Genomic DNA, 15,377 nt, shown 5'->3' with positions numbered 1-15,377 from the left:
AGGTTGCACGATAAACTGTGTTACAAGCAGATGACATGGGTAAAATTTATTCACACTCTCTTTTTTGGTTCCTTTTCTATTCGATTTGTTCGAGCACAGCTTTTTACCAGCTTCTCTTTTCACGGGAGATTCAGGTTGAGTCTCGCTTGCTGTTTCGATCAAAAAAACTCACACTGCACAACTGAGAATCGAAAGAGTCCGCTTGCAGAAGTCTCTGACAATAGAAATTTAGCTATAGGAAACCGGGCCTTACATGCAATTGCATTTTGACCTTTGGTGGCAGTGAGCACACGCCTTCTCTTCGTACTCAAGGAATAGACCACGACAAAATAGTTATCAAATATAGTTGAAGTAGGCATCACTTTTGTACAAATGCCTTATAATATAGGGTAGCATAACCTCTGACCCTAAAATCATAAATGCTTAATAAATATTGTTGCAAATCTGTAGTTGACACATGCAAACTCGCAAACTCATGGAAGACATCGACGTACACAATCATGCTCTCTAAAAACTTGAAGAGAATCGTCACTTTTTGATGCGGATCAACGGAAATCGGGCAGTCTACTTTTGAGTCTTCGAGGAGGGTGGCTCATATTTCCAAACCACAAGCTCTGAACATTTGTATTTCTTACATTCGGTAATGCTGAACAATGTATTAAAAATGATTCTCTCGGTGCATCGTTACCAAGACAGGGTTCCGCAACATCTAGTTGTATTCCAATTGTCGGTGAAATTCCAGTACTGAATTATTCTTTCTTTATGCGATTCAAGCGAAACACAAGCACGGTACCTGTGTACTTTATATCCACGACTTAGACACATTGCTGCATAGGTTTCAATGTAATCTCCCTACACACAGCCAAGTGTTGAGCAACCTACTCTAGGGCTTCTTGACACACTTAGTTGGAGGTAATGGATGTGACGTGTTGCGCAGAAATTGAGCGGAGAGGGAACGTTCATTTATGTGTGAGGCTAAGAAAAATGAGTCAGATATGGAACTAGGCTTAACGCAAATATGGAGACGAAGCATTATCGAGAGACCGTGCCATTAAATGGCGCCAAACGTTTAGGCAGGGCAGGGACTCAGTGCAATAGGGTCCCACAATCAGCCACCTCTAAACACCACGTGCCTCCCCACATAAGTGTGCATGCGAGCACGTTACAGCACAGAGGTCGGTCGCCGTGTTACTGAACGCGGGATATTCGGAGACTCAAATTTAATGCGATGTGTGTCACCAGTTCCTATGTAATCATTTAGGAAAATGGAAACAATCTACAAATTACAATTCCAACCCCGAAAGACGAACGTGAAGAGAAGCCAGACAAAACACTGCCTTGGAACTTTTGGGAGAGGCCATTAGTTATCTCACATTATTTGCATGAAGCGTGCTTGCGCAGATGTAAGTTGGTGCTACCAGATTACCCTAAAACAAAACAAAAAATCCGAACGTCGCTTCAGCTTCTAAAAAACTGAAACATATGTTTCCGTTCTGCCACATGCCCCATATTCGACAAGTAGCTCACCGTGGGACATGTCTATTTATGTTCCCCGTGTGAACTTGTCACTGCTTAGGGAAGTGCCATGAAGATGTGCCGGAAATCCAAATTGATGCGGATAACGTGTTAAAGAGCACTCCAGATGAAGCATTATCTGATTGTTTCCGCAACCACCATAAATAATGGTAGCTGGCCATGAATAGTCCAGGAAACTACTTCCACAAGACCTCGAGTCTTTAGTGTGAGCGTTAAATATACTCAAGGTGCTTCCTACAGGGACGCTGTATATCGCTAGGCTCTGGAAAAAATAGCGTGCGTCTATCAAGCCATGTACATCGAGAATTTCTCGCCATACGTGGACCGATCCCGGAGATAGTGCAGCACCGGGCTGAACCGCGGAGGAAGGGATGCAGGCCTTAGGCACTTCGCCAACTAGCAAAAATAAGTTGAACATCTTAGGTTCAAATACTACCCGTATCAAATACAAGATTATAAGAACAGACGCTACCCTTTGACCCGCATCAGCCATGTCTACGTTCGCACCTCCCTCTGTTTGTCGGCGGTCCAAGCGCTTACGTATCTCCTGTCCTTTCCTTCCGCACTGATGTGGTGGTGGTCCTGTAAGCGTACAACCCGCCAGGACCACGAAGCGCAAAGAAATGCGAACCGTCCATGTGACCCCGATCCCGATATCTTCAAACGTTTCACCCGAGCAAGGGCGAGGTTTCAGAGGAAGTTTTCGGCTAACAAATTTTGCGCGCCCTGTATAGTGCGCGACCGCTTGTGGTTTTCTAGTGACGTCACAACCACTACTGCAGTGCGGGACGTCGACCAACGCACGATCGCCTTGGCTACGGTGAAGCGGTGTGTGTTCTCTGAGTGCGGTGAAGTGCGTGTCTGTTCTACATGCCACGATTCGGTAGTAAACGGTGGCGTACCACATTCTGCAACAGTGAATGGGTGCGTATACACCTAGGTACCTCATCATCTTCCGACGATCAACATCGTGGAGGAGCGTCATGTCGCGCCTGGCCTACAAATTTCATGCATAGAGCGTTTGACGCACGGCAATGGACAGTTCGCCATTAAGGAGCCCACATACACAAATTCGCTTGTCATCTAGCTTCACAGTGCGGAATGGCACTGAATTTTTAAGAGTTGAGTCCTGGAACGTCTTTACCTCCAACATGCTACAAACTAAGCTTCTTAGATGCCTGATTAATGATTCTGTAAGGTTGTCGCCTATATAATTGTTCTAATAGCTGTTTCAGCAGCACTGAATTATATAGCCGTGTTCTCTAATATAACGGAAAGAAAATTTACGGAAAATAAAAATTGCTTAGAGTGCATACGGCTGGCATTACCAAATTCTGACTGTGAGCTTACAACTGTCGTTGAAATCAAAAGTGTGCAAACATTGAATTCTCTCCGTGCTAACATAGGGGCTGAAACAGGGAGGTTAACATGGTGCTCAACAACAAATTGCGGACCGCACGAAGAGTGACGGAAGGAAAAACGTTAGGCGTAAAGCTAAGAGAGAGGAAGACGGCGATGTGGATCAGAAAGCAGATGGGTATAGCCGATATTCTAGTTGATGTTAAGTAAAAAAAGATGGAGCTGAGCAGGTCTGATTGCACAGGGCGGTAAAGCGGTGGTGTACCAGTTACAAAACGGATTCCGGGAAGGGAAGCGCCATCTAGGACGCCAGGAATTTAGGCGTGGTGACAAAATTTGCAAATTCAGTAGTGCATCACGTGGAGAATGAAGGATCGTGCGATTTATTAGTGCGCACTCAAAACTTTGTGCCGAGTTCATTTGTTTCGCCTCACCGACCGTCGCTGTGGCAGAGAAGCCCGTATTGTTTCGGCGGCCCCCGAAAATGTGTTACCCTTTCAGTTGTGCTGCATTCGCCGTCAGCAAGATGCATGACTAAACTCCAGCTGCCGCAAGCAAACTGGTGGCAATAGCCTTATTTTTTTTGACGATGGAACCATGACGATAAAATGACAATGAAAGAACGTCACGATGCCATGAAGGCGACGAACTAACAACGAAGGAATGACGATGACGCCAGGGCAACGACGCAATGTATGTGTAGCGGTGCACTACTGCCCTCGCGTACCGTTACCTGCCACCGCAGGCCGCCCTAATTAACGATATGTACGGCGTTTCTTTGTACTGTATCCAGTACCAGGCAAGAAACCTGCTTAAATTCGGACAATATCGGGTGTTCTTTAACGAAGTTCTAGTACTAACCAAAGCGCCGTCCTAATTCGCATGATATCCGGCCTTTGACCGGTTCAAGCCTATCGAGTCGCCTTAATTCGCAATGTACATACATTGTTTAGACTGCAATATCTCGGAGATCTGCCCACATTTTTCGCAGACAATACACTATTGAAACGTGATGGCGTCCTTCAGCGTGACCTTGCTTTGACCTTAGTTGGGATTTTCAAAGCAAAAAAAAATATTTTGCATTCAACCCTTTTTCCAAAATTTGTAGAACCACATAGCGGATTGAAAAGCGCGCAATGTCAAAGATAATTTAGAGCTTTATTCTAATATTATTTGAAACCTGAGAGACATCTTGTGGCATACAACTCCACAAACAAAGGTTTAAAACACTGCCGTGGGTGTCTTTGTCTCTGTCTTCTGCACAGGGCGTGTTTTCATAATAAGTTACCAACATGCCCATGTGTCTAGCCTTGCCCACAAACAAGCTGAAATCCTGCTGCTCACCTCGCCATCGACGCAGTAGGTCTCTGGAAAGGAATCGTCTCCCCTGGTACCGTACTCGTCAAAAACACCATACCTTAGGTGCGCCCACTCGTGCACGAAGGTATACGCTGGAAAAAGAAGTTGCAATAAAATAGTCACCCGCAATAAAACACACGTTTTCTCAGCTCTCAAACGCAACTTCAGCGCATTCATCCCGCATGTAACGAGAGCCATGCACGAACAACCATTCCGGCACCGCCTTCTGCACATCCAAAAGGACCAAGAACATTTAGCTTTCTTTCTGAATGCAGATAGCACACCTCGAAGATTTAGGAAATTCCGCGTACTGAATGCCTCCTCTTTTACATTAAGAGGCCAGACAACCGCGTTGAAATGCCTTCAGATGTTGGTGGAATTGAGAAGAGAGATTTATGGGGATAGAATCGACCATGTGGACCGCCTTTGAAGCCGCAATTGTAACTTACAATTTGCACAAAAATTCGCAAAACAATGACTTGCCATCCCGTCCCTGAGAAGGTGGATGTTCAGCGAAGTTGTTGAAAACCACAACTACATCTGCTGACGCGGTTATGCAATGCTTTATTGCGTTAGGATAGCAGTAGTAATGGTAATTTAGAGTAATGGTGGTAATGCGAGTAATGGCAGTTTACCAGCACACCACGGCTGGTCGTATTATCGTGTTCACGCTGCTCCTCAGGAGCCCTAACCATGGGCTTTGTGTCCGTGGCGGTGCTGCAACAGTAATGAAATCCGCTGTTAGGCTGGTTATTTAATATATGAAAGGCTTGATGATGTCACTCTCCACGACGCAAGCTGCCGTCGCAGCGGCAGCCTGCACAACAGTAATCTTTACCGCGAAATGCATGCGGGTAGCGCTACGTGCATCGCACTGTTATCACGAGCTTCTAACCATGAATGATGTGGTTTGGAATGATGCTTTTTTATTGAAATGGGTGCGGTATAGTGCAAGTTGTATTTTGATACCAAGGAATACACTTTTTGTTTCTATCACTGAAGGTTTGCTTTTCAATTACTGAAGTATTTTTTGTTTAGTTTTGTGAGGACGACGCATCGAAAAATATCCACCAACTAAAGCCTAACAGCTACGCAGTAAACTTGTAGTCAGCATGAACTGTGAGTGAAGCCTTGATGCTTGAAGTGTAGTAAATGAAATTACTGCACGCTGGTCGGCAATAACTGCATGCCCCCTACTTATCGTTTAAAATACCAGTTCTTTATACTGCGTAAGCGCTTGCACGTTATTGTGAGCGTATTACGACGTAAGAAGGTTCACGCTAACGAGAGGCGCTGCATTAAAGGAAGCGAGGGCCTTCCTTCGTTGTATGGCGCCATACGTTACTGTTCTTGTATGCGCGCGAGTCTGCGAGTGCATACCGAGGGTTTTCTGGTCTCCCTGTGAGAAACAGCATGTTATCGACTATAATGGCGCGGTAGATGAAAACCAGCACTTCCATAGGTTTCTTTTTTTAGAATAAGTTAAGGTGCGCGGCGCCACAAACGAAAACGTGCAGGTGTTATTTGTTGTGTTGCACATGGCTGCACCCACTCTCTGCCAGGATGAATGGCGCACCACACCACGGTATAACCGTGCCTGTTCGCCTTCCACTCGGTGACGCGTATAGAGAGTCCACTGCTGTAGCTCCTACAATCGATAGACTAGGTGCAGCGCACCACAAATAGGTGCAGGAGGTGTAACAAAACTTCGTTGAATGGAATAGACCTTATTGATTGGACTACTCATTGAACAGAATTGATATGATTACTGATATATTCTACCATTTAGCTTGGTTTGGCTAAAAAGAAAGCCTTGACTTGTGTATGGCCAAATCAGTTGGACTCAGCGCTTTAGAGAACATAAGACGCGGGAGCATCGGCTTGACAAATAATTACTCTGTTGAAGCTGTGCCCCGGATGTGTCTTTTCAGCAATACCAGTGAGTAATCACTATCGCACTAACCTATCGTTGTTTACAGCATGCTTCCAGCGCACAATTACACCTTTACTGCAAATAAATAAAAAGTTGGACAAATATGTTTCGCGGCGTTTTCCGCATTACTATGCATCATTGGTAAGCAATCTGTGGCAATAAAGAATCCTGAGCTTCGGAAGACTAATCAACAAACATTCACTTTATTAAGGCCAAAGCCTTGGATGGCTGATGGGTCAAAAACTTGAGCGTTCCTAAAATTCAATGACACGAAAATTCAATGGGATAAAAGGGGAGGGTGGAACCTTCGACCTTTGGTGTCAGTCGAACTCTCGACATTTTATGTTAATTAAGCCGGCAATAATAAAGACAATTATAGTGAACATAGACTTAAATAAACCAATTGAAACCACCACCTTTGGTGGCAGCAAAGCCCACGATACTTGGTGTTATTTAGGGCAATGTAATTAAGCCACAGTTAATTACCAAAGAATCAGACAAAGCAGTTGAAACCGCGACCTTTGGGGGGTAGGAGAAGTACAACCCTCAATGTTTGGCAGGGGTCGAAGCCACGACGTTTGGAATTAAGTCATTTAACTTAGATCTTTTACCACCAGGTAAATGGGGCACTCGAACTCGCGAACCTTGACTTTTGTTGCGAGTTCGACCTACGACCTTTGTGGTTACCTAAAGCGAAGTTAAGGCATTGTTAATTACGGTAGACTTAAGGCACTGTAACCTATGAGCTTAGGTGGGATAAAACAAGTCTTAGTAAGTAACGACGCATTAGAATGAGAACGTCAAGTAATTTAATGAATGTGTCGGGAGCGCGCGCAGGCTTTCGGCCTTCATCCTCTTCAGTGTATGCTAATGTAGCTCAATTTTTCATAGGTGCGCAAGGTGCAGTTGGTGAAAGATCAAATTTGGAAGCAGTAACATTTTATTTGCTCACTTCTTTAAATATTGAAAGCCGTACCTAATTCAAAATATTAATCACGTATATGCCACGGCAAATCAAGGCAATACCGGTAAAGAGCACGCCGCAAGCACAGAGAAGGTGGTCCCGCTGTAGTCGAGCATTGTTTCGCTATTGGACTAATACTGCCATAATTTGTAATACTGTATCATAGAAATAGCTTGGCGTCCGCCTGTAGCTTGATCTTTCCTGAGCTACGCATCCATCCATCCATCCATCCATCCATCCACCCACCCACCCACCATCCATCCCCAGGACGCCGATACTTAAGTTGCGAAACCAGTTTTCTGAAATTCATAAACACAGAAGGGTCGCTTTAGATAACCAGACGTCATAAAAAAACATTCGGGACCCGTAGGAACGCATCACTGCGGCAGCACCGCTTTTATCTGCTACCATTTGAGGTGACGTGGTTCCGGACTACCACGTTTTGCGAAGTGTTGACACTAACCACCGTATTCAGAAATGCCTCTTAACTTTAAGCTCATGCCTTATTTTATACAGATGACGCTTCGCGTGATTGCGCCGAAGGGTATGCAATGAGCGTCCTTGGCATATTCACGCCAGGCGTCATTTATATGAAGTCAAGCGTGGGCTCCAAGTTAAGATGCATTTCTGAATAAGGAGGTGAATACCGCTGTCGCGGTATGTATTTTTCATGCAGCTTCCAGCATGTGTTGCTGTCTTTTTTTCACACTAAGACCCTTGTAAATCAACAAAAAATCCTTACCAGCACTTTCATTTGTTTCCGCCGTTAAGGGCCCCAGATGTTGGAGATATTCCGCTGGAATGAATACGTAATCTCCCTTTTCTTGGCAGCCTTGTGACGTCACCGTGCAAGGCTCCTGGAATCCGCAACTCTTGGAACTCACGATTCGCACATCGCTGTTTAGGAACTGCGTTGCCCCTAGGTGACGATCCACTTTTCTTTTTGGCCAATGTTTTGGTACCTCGATGTTGAATGACTTGAAGTATACTCGACCGTTTGTTGCTCTGTGTAGGAACCGTGATGATGATTCCAGGAGGGCCTGCACGTCCAGAGTCACGAGTTACGACTCTGTAGGCCTTGGGATACAGCAGCAATGTTACAAGCACGAAATGGAATTGCACGTGCCACTTCATTTTTCTGACGAAAAAAGAAAAAACGGTAAATACCTCGCCTATTTGCGAATTGCTTTTTGAGTCTCCAGGTACCGCTATCTTGCAAGCTTCATTGTAACTGTAGGCGAAATTTATGTGACCATTCATTGAGGAAACATACAGTAGAGCAAGATATTCAGTCCAACTAAATCGTCAGATTCTTCGCCTAGAAGTCTCTCCTTCCTTGCTGTGCTGCTACTGCTCTTTTACTTTTCAATTCGAACCGCCCACATCGAAATGTACCAGTTGACATATTCTCCGCGTGACTTCCACTCCATGGGGAGTTCTCTGCGAGCCAGCAGTTGTTGACGTCATAAAATAGCCGCCACAGTGTAGAGGAGGTGCTACCAGTCCTATATTATTTGCGTCACTTCGTGGTTTTGAAAGGCGCTTTTCTCCCTACGAATGACAAATTATTGCAGATAAGTTTCAGTGTAACTCCACTTTTTTTATTCATGTACCCTAAAAGCTCTTTTTCAGGTATTACACAGCGCTTTAGATTACATTACATAACATATCACGGTGAGTAAATAATGAAGATACAGAAGCAAAACGGCCGCCATTTGCTGAAAACATTACTTGATAAATTATGCTGAAAAATACACTGGAAACACTGAGAACATACTGGAAAAAGTAGAACTACAACGGTAGTGAAAACAGTAGAGAATAGTATATTTTTAAGCAGTCGGCACAATACAATTCAAACAGACGGAACGCAATGAGCAGTTCAGTTGTCAAACAAACGTACTGTTTGTATTGTTTGTACGTAGCGTTTGCTAGCACCACATAACATTCTTACGTAGTGTCCTTTTAACGAAGGAAACTTGTAACTTCACCTATGCTCTGGTAATCATAGGTTTTTCGGGCCGCCAAGCTTTTGTGTGTTCTGTCCTGTAGCCTTCACTAAAGCCCATAAACAAAGTAAGATCTCAGTAGCCCGAAAGCCCCTATAGCTTCATTATTGATGACGTATGCCACACAGGCGATTACATTACTTTTTTCGATATATGAGGCGTTAAATGTAGCATTTTGCAGGGCATATTTTTCGGTGAAGTATGGTCGGCCGAAAAACCAAATTTGAGCGGGCTCTCCGCTATCGGCCTCAGTTCATCAGGAGGTTAGGGACAGAATTACTCAGAATTTAATCAAGTTTTATGCAACGACTGTCGCTGATCAAACGTTCTGTTAGCTTACTAACTAATCTTTACAGAAAGTTTGAAGCCTCCAGCGCGTACCTTTAGGTTGCGGATAATGTTTTCGTCCGGTGGGACCTCCGGCTCGATTGATACCAAAATATTGATATAGCCGCCATCCCTCTCGTCGATGTCCGTAGCGATGGCGCTCGCCAAACAGAAAAACCACAGGGTCGCTGCGAGTGTCCCTTGGGAGACGCCCATGACTGTTCTGTAACGGGACCGATGAGGCAAATTTATGTAACAAGCTTTACCCCCACACAAAGGAGTGCATACTTAGTACAAATGGGCTATTTGAAAAACTTCTAGCAAGCTTTAACGCCTGGGGACCTCCTCCACCCAAAGGTCACTTCGGGCCTTCCCAGGGTTCTGCCTCTTTCGCACTGCTGGCCTGCGTTCCCGCAACAACTGCGCTACTCCGCAACAAAGACGGCGAATCAGTTGACGCCGCTGCAAACAAATCAAGCTCTACAGGCAACTAAAGAAAAGCAACGCACGCCACCTAACGCGAAGACTTCATGACAAGTAAAAGATGCACCCTATGCCAACCTGACTTGCGCAGAAACACTCCACGGAGTAAAGACCCGAGAAAGGACGAAAAGACGACGAACAAAAAGTATAAAGTCAAGTAATACTTAGCCAGGTCATACCTTTGAAGGGTACTGGTCGAACACAAGGCGTCAGCGATTGGCGCGTGGCGCACGCGTACTTCGTCGTCGAGAACGCGGCTGCTGCTGCTGCTGATGATGGTGGTGGTGGTGATGGCGATGATGATAATCATCCCCTTGAAAGCAATCGGGAGAAATTCGTACTCTCTCTTCGACGTTGCCTTTAGTGTATGATCGCAAAAATTCTTTTTGTGCTTGATTTGTTTTTCTATCCTATGCTTCAGTTACGCAAAATGAAAGAACAACGAAAACTCGACGAATTACAGCGTCACCAATTTCACAAAGCGGAGCAGTATACACTGAACTACGGTAGATATACTACCTTCTTTCTTTTTGCAAGAAGCGACCTTAATTCAGGTGCTTCTATTTTAAAAAACGAAGCTGTGAGCCTCTTGGTGGTTGGCATTTCTCGTGTCCGTCAAAAAGTGAGGTGTCCGCCAGCAAAGTGAAGCAAAGAATGCATGCGTGCATTATAATCGCGCATGCGACGTACAGAACAGCCTACGTTTCTATACAAAACAAGCACAAATCAAGTATCTATCATCATCAGCAGCAATTGGCCATAGGCCCGTAAGCAACAAAAGAATGCAATGGCTCATACGTCAGGCACTCGAAGGGGCGGGCACGAATAACATCACCATTCACAAGCTAGTAAAAAAGACGGATAGCGTCATTGGTCTAATCAGGCGGGTAGCTAACAGAAGGAGAGGCCTGAGCGAAGAGAATCTGTTAAGGCTAGTCCACGCTTTCTTGTTGTGACATTTTACGTACGTAGCGGCCATGCACGTCTGGAAGAGGGCCGAGCGAGACAAGCTAAACGCCATGATAAGGAGGGTGATCGAGAGCGCGCTCGGACTACCAAACTACACACGCACCGACCGACTCCTGCAGTTGGGTATTCATAATACCCTGGAAGGGATTGCAGAAGCACAAGAAAGGGCGCAGATTCTCAGGCTCTCCGGCACCAGGGCGGGCAGACGACTCCTAACTGAGATGGGCGTCCCCCCGGCCACTGTCGAAGACGCCTACCAGGGCCTTCCGAAAGAGCAGAAAGATAACATCATCATATCGCCCGCCCCGCGCAATATGCATCCCCAGCGCAACGCAGAAAGAAGGAAGGCCAGAGCGGTGGCGCTCCTACGCCGCGCAGCAGAACTTCCTGGCGGCAGCTGCTTCGTTGACGCGGCCATGTATGGCAACAGCAACAATTTCACGGTAGTGTCAATCAAACACAAGGGTTCTACCATTAACGCCGCTTCGGTACGAAGCACGTCATCGCGTGCGGCCGAACAAGTGGCCATTGCCTTGGCCCCCCTGGACGACGGACATGCCAATATCTTTAGCGACTCCAGGGCAGCCATTCGGCGCCAACGCCTTCAGCGTTGGCGCCGTGTGTAAGGAAGCCTGTCGCATCCTCGACGGCAAAAGCATCGCCACCCACACTCTCACGTGGTTCCCCGCTCACATGGGATCCATCATGGGAGGCCCGAGTAAGGAAGCCTGTCGCATCCTCGACGGCAAAAGCATCGCCACCCACACTCTCACGTGGTTCCCCGCTCACATGGGATCCATCATGGGAGGCCCCACAAACCTCAACGAACTGGCCTACTCCAAGGCGCGAGGTCTCGCTTTCCGCGACCATGGAGAACTCCAACGCCGGCCCGCAGTGGCGGAGAACAGAGATCAACCGACCACATACAACGAAATTGCGCAGCACTTTTATCTCGGCAGGAGAGTCTTTCCCCTTCCACACAAGAAGTTAAACAGAGCGCAGGCATTGACCCTCAGATTATTGCAAACAGGCTCATATCCCAACCCGGCTTTATTCCACAAAATTTATCCCGACACCAATGCCACTAGTTCTTGCAGGCACTGCAATGACATCGCTACCCTAGACCATATGCTCTGGCGTTGCCCCTCGTTATGAGGCACAGAACAAAGCAATGAGGACAAGTGGTTCTCCGCTATCAAGAGCCCCGATGCCGGGGCGCAACTATGGGCTGTCCAGAGGGCACACGATGCGGCGGTCGGGCAAGGCCTGACTGTCCCAACGTGGGAGCGGCCCGCAGCGCGCTGAGTCGCGTACCTCAGGACCTTATTAAAGTTTTGCATCCATCCATCCATCCATACGTCAGGAAGACGAAGGGTACAAGCGCTCACCAAAGTGAAGCAAAGAGGACCTGCGTTCAATGAAACCAGCCACGCAATTCGCAGAATGGCATACGTTTCAATAAAGAACAAGTTTAAAACAAGAACCATCAATTAAGCATTGCATACCCGCCTCAGCAGTTGCAGTGGTGGTTTTGCAACAGCTTCGCTGAACATCCACTTTCGCCAGGCCCGAATGACGAGTCCATTTTTTTTTCAATGTTTTTATTTCAAGACGCGTCAAAGCACATATGTACAATGATGGATTAAATTGTAGCCAATTGCTTGGAGTATTCAATTCGAATAAACCAGTAAGAAGATCGACATTTGGGCCAGTTCGTACTGGTTGAACATATTGAAAAGGGAGCGCAAGACGATGAAGACTGATAGTGATGCCATCGATGGGAGAGCACGTGGCTATGGGTTGTAGTACGAAAGGTTGTGTATGCCTTTGAATAAAGTTAGTTGCGAGTTCAGCGCATTCCAGTGTGTTACTGCCTTCTGTGTTCGCTGTCTTGCGCTGCCCCTTCATGATGTTCGAATGAATAAAACAGAAATAGTTGCATAGAAGGTTTTTTTTTAGAATTCTAACGTGATATTACGAAGAAATATATAACAGAACCTCAAATGACAATTATAGTTCTCTAATTTCACTAAAAGTATGCAGTAAAAATAGAAATATAACGAAAATATGTGCCATGCCTTCGTATTTCATGTTAGACCACGCCCGTATTATTCTGCATATTTGGTGGCCTGCATATTAGCTACGGTGGTGCTGATGCCTATGATAGCCACGCCTTAGTAAATTTGGGCAAAGGTGTGCGCCTGTTGTGAACGGAGCGATTGCTTCGGATCCTTGCAGCAAGCATTTGCCCTTTCTATATCGTTAGCGTAATTGGCGTATTTGATAAACTTTCTGGAGGCTAGGTATGTTTGTCTGTAACCGTTGTCCCGCATACCTGGGTCACTGGGTTGTCCACAGTTGAATGGCTAGGCTTCGTGCTGCTGTGCTGAGGGAACAGGGCTCGAAACCAACCAATCGGGCCGACCCGGTATGCAGTCTCACCAGATTCAGTTTGCAAATTGGGATATATTGCTTAAGATAAATAATTAAAAACTGAATGGGTGAAGTTTTGTGACTGAGTCGACTATGGCATTCGGATTTCTCGCGCAAGTAGGCTCCGCCTCAGCGTGTAGACCAGATCAAATGCTAGAACTGCATTACGTGCCACAGGATATTTTTGAAAAGTGTTGGAGGTATTCGCATATACACCTATCATTATTTATATATTTCGGACCTTATATGGTCCGAAATAGCGTCGGAATAGTTTTTCACTCAGTACTCGTCGGCGTATCGCGGTCCACACCCAAACACGGTCGCCGGGCTGGAATTTGACGAAGCGTCGTCGGAGGTTGTAGTGTCGGCTGTCGGTACGCGGCTGCTTCTTGATCCGTAGGCGGGCGAGCTGTCGTGCTTCTTCGGCGCGCTGGAGATAGGTTGCGACGTCAATATTCCCCGCGTCAGTGACGTGCGGCAGCATGGCGTCGAGCGTCGTCGCCGGGTTCCTGCTGAAAACCAGCTTAAACGGCGTGATCTGTGTTGTTTCTTGCACCGCCGCGTTGTAAGCGAAGGTTACGTACGGCAGGACGGCATCCCAGGTCTTGTGTTCGACGTCGACGTACATTGCTAGCATGTCGGCGAGGGTTTTGTTCAGGCGCTCCGTAAGCCCATTCGTCTGTGGGTGGAAGGCAGTTGTCCTCTTGAGCCTTGTCTGACTATACTGCAGAATGGCTTGGGTGAGCTCCGCTTTAAAGGCCGTACCTCTGTCGGCGATGACTTCTGGGGCGCCATCTCGCAGCAGGATGCTTTTGACGAGAAATGTTGCCACTTCGGCTGCGCTAGTTTTCGGCAGAGCTTTAGCTTCAGCGAAGCGGGTGAGATAGTCCGTCGCCATGACGACCCACTTATTTCCGGATGTTGGCATCGGAAACTGTCCCAACAAGTCTATCCCGATTTGCCGAAAAGGTCGGCAAGGAGGCTTGATCGGCTGTAGTATCTCGCTTGCCTTGTGGGTGGTGTCTTGCGTCGCTGACAGTCTCGGAATGTCTTCACGTAACGGGCGACGTCGGCGGTCAGACGCGGCCAGTAATACCTTTCCTGTATCCTCGACAGCGTCCGGGAGAAACCGAAGTGCCCGGCGGTCGGATTGTCATGTAGGGCGCGCAGTACTTCTTGACGCAGCGCCGACGGAACAACAAGAAGGTAGTTGGCGCGGATTGGTGAGAAGTTATTCTTCCCGGGTAGATTGTTTTGAAGCATGAACGAAGTTAATCCGCGCCTAAATGCCCTAGGGACAACGTCGGTGTGCCCTTCCAAATACTCGACGAGGCCTTTTGGCTCCGGGTCTGCCCGTTGCTGTTCAGTGAAGTCTTCCACGCTTATTATTCCAAGGAAGGCGCCATCATTCTAATCTTGCGGCGGCGGGTCAATAGGGACGTGTGATAGGCAATCGCCATCAGACTGTTTCCGTCCCGACTTGTACGTTACAGTGTTGTCGTATTCTTGTAGTCTGAGGCTCCACCGCGCCAGTCGTCCTCAAGTATCCTTTAAATTCGCTAGCCAACACAACGCGTGATGGTCGCTGAAGACTTTGAATGGCCTGCCATATAATTAAGGGCGCAATTTAGCAGTAGCCCAAACGATGGCGAGGCATTCCTTTTTGGTCGTAGAATAGTTGCCTTCCGCTTTTGTCAGCGACCAGCTAGCGTAAGCCTTCACCTGTTCGACTCCGTTTCTCATCTACACTAGAACGGCACCGAGGCCTAGGCTACTGGCGTCAGTATGGATTTCTCTATCGGCGTACCCGTCGAAATGCGCAAGTACCGGTGACGACTGCATGCGTTGGTTGAGTTATTCAAATGCGTCGGCCGGCGGCGTTTCCCACTTGAACTCAACATCACATTTAGTTAGACGTGTCAACGGCTCAGCGATGCGTGAAAAGTCCTTGACAAAGTGCCTGTAGTAGGCACACATGCTAAGGAATCTACGCACTGCCTTCTTGTCG

At 46.9% G+C, this 15,377-nt stretch overlaps 1 protein-coding gene and 1 pseudogene across 1 annotated transcript in view; both read right to left on the bottom strand.

The window, feature by feature from the left end:
• LOC129382102 (calcium-activated chloride channel regulator 1-like) overlaps positions 1–9,704 on the bottom strand; it is a 31,358-nt gene extending 21,654 nt beyond the window's left edge. The window contains exons 1-3 of the mRNA XM_072284067.1: positions 9,539–9,704; positions 7,894–8,191; positions 4,240–4,346 (exon numbers count right to left, since the gene is read on the bottom strand). Of these exons, the coding sequence (XP_072140168.1) occupies positions 4,240–4,346; positions 7,894–8,191; positions 9,539–9,700 (567 nt within the window). The 5' untranslated portion in view covers positions 9,701–9,704. The remainder of the gene's footprint in view (positions 1–4,239; positions 4,347–7,893; positions 8,192–9,538) is intronic.
• LOC126520207 (U2 spliceosomal RNA) lies at positions 1,851–2,029 on the bottom strand (annotated as a pseudogene).
• Positions 9,705–15,377: the final 5,673 nt, after the last annotated feature.

Source organism: Dermacentor andersoni, chromosome 8 (genome assembly GCF_023375885.2).
Source record: "Dermacentor andersoni chromosome 8, qqDerAnde1_hic_scaffold, whole genome shotgun sequence".
Taxonomy (NCBI): domain Eukaryota; kingdom Metazoa; phylum Arthropoda; class Arachnida; order Ixodida; family Ixodidae; genus Dermacentor; species Dermacentor andersoni.
This window is presented reverse-complemented; position numbering and strand designations above follow the sequence as displayed.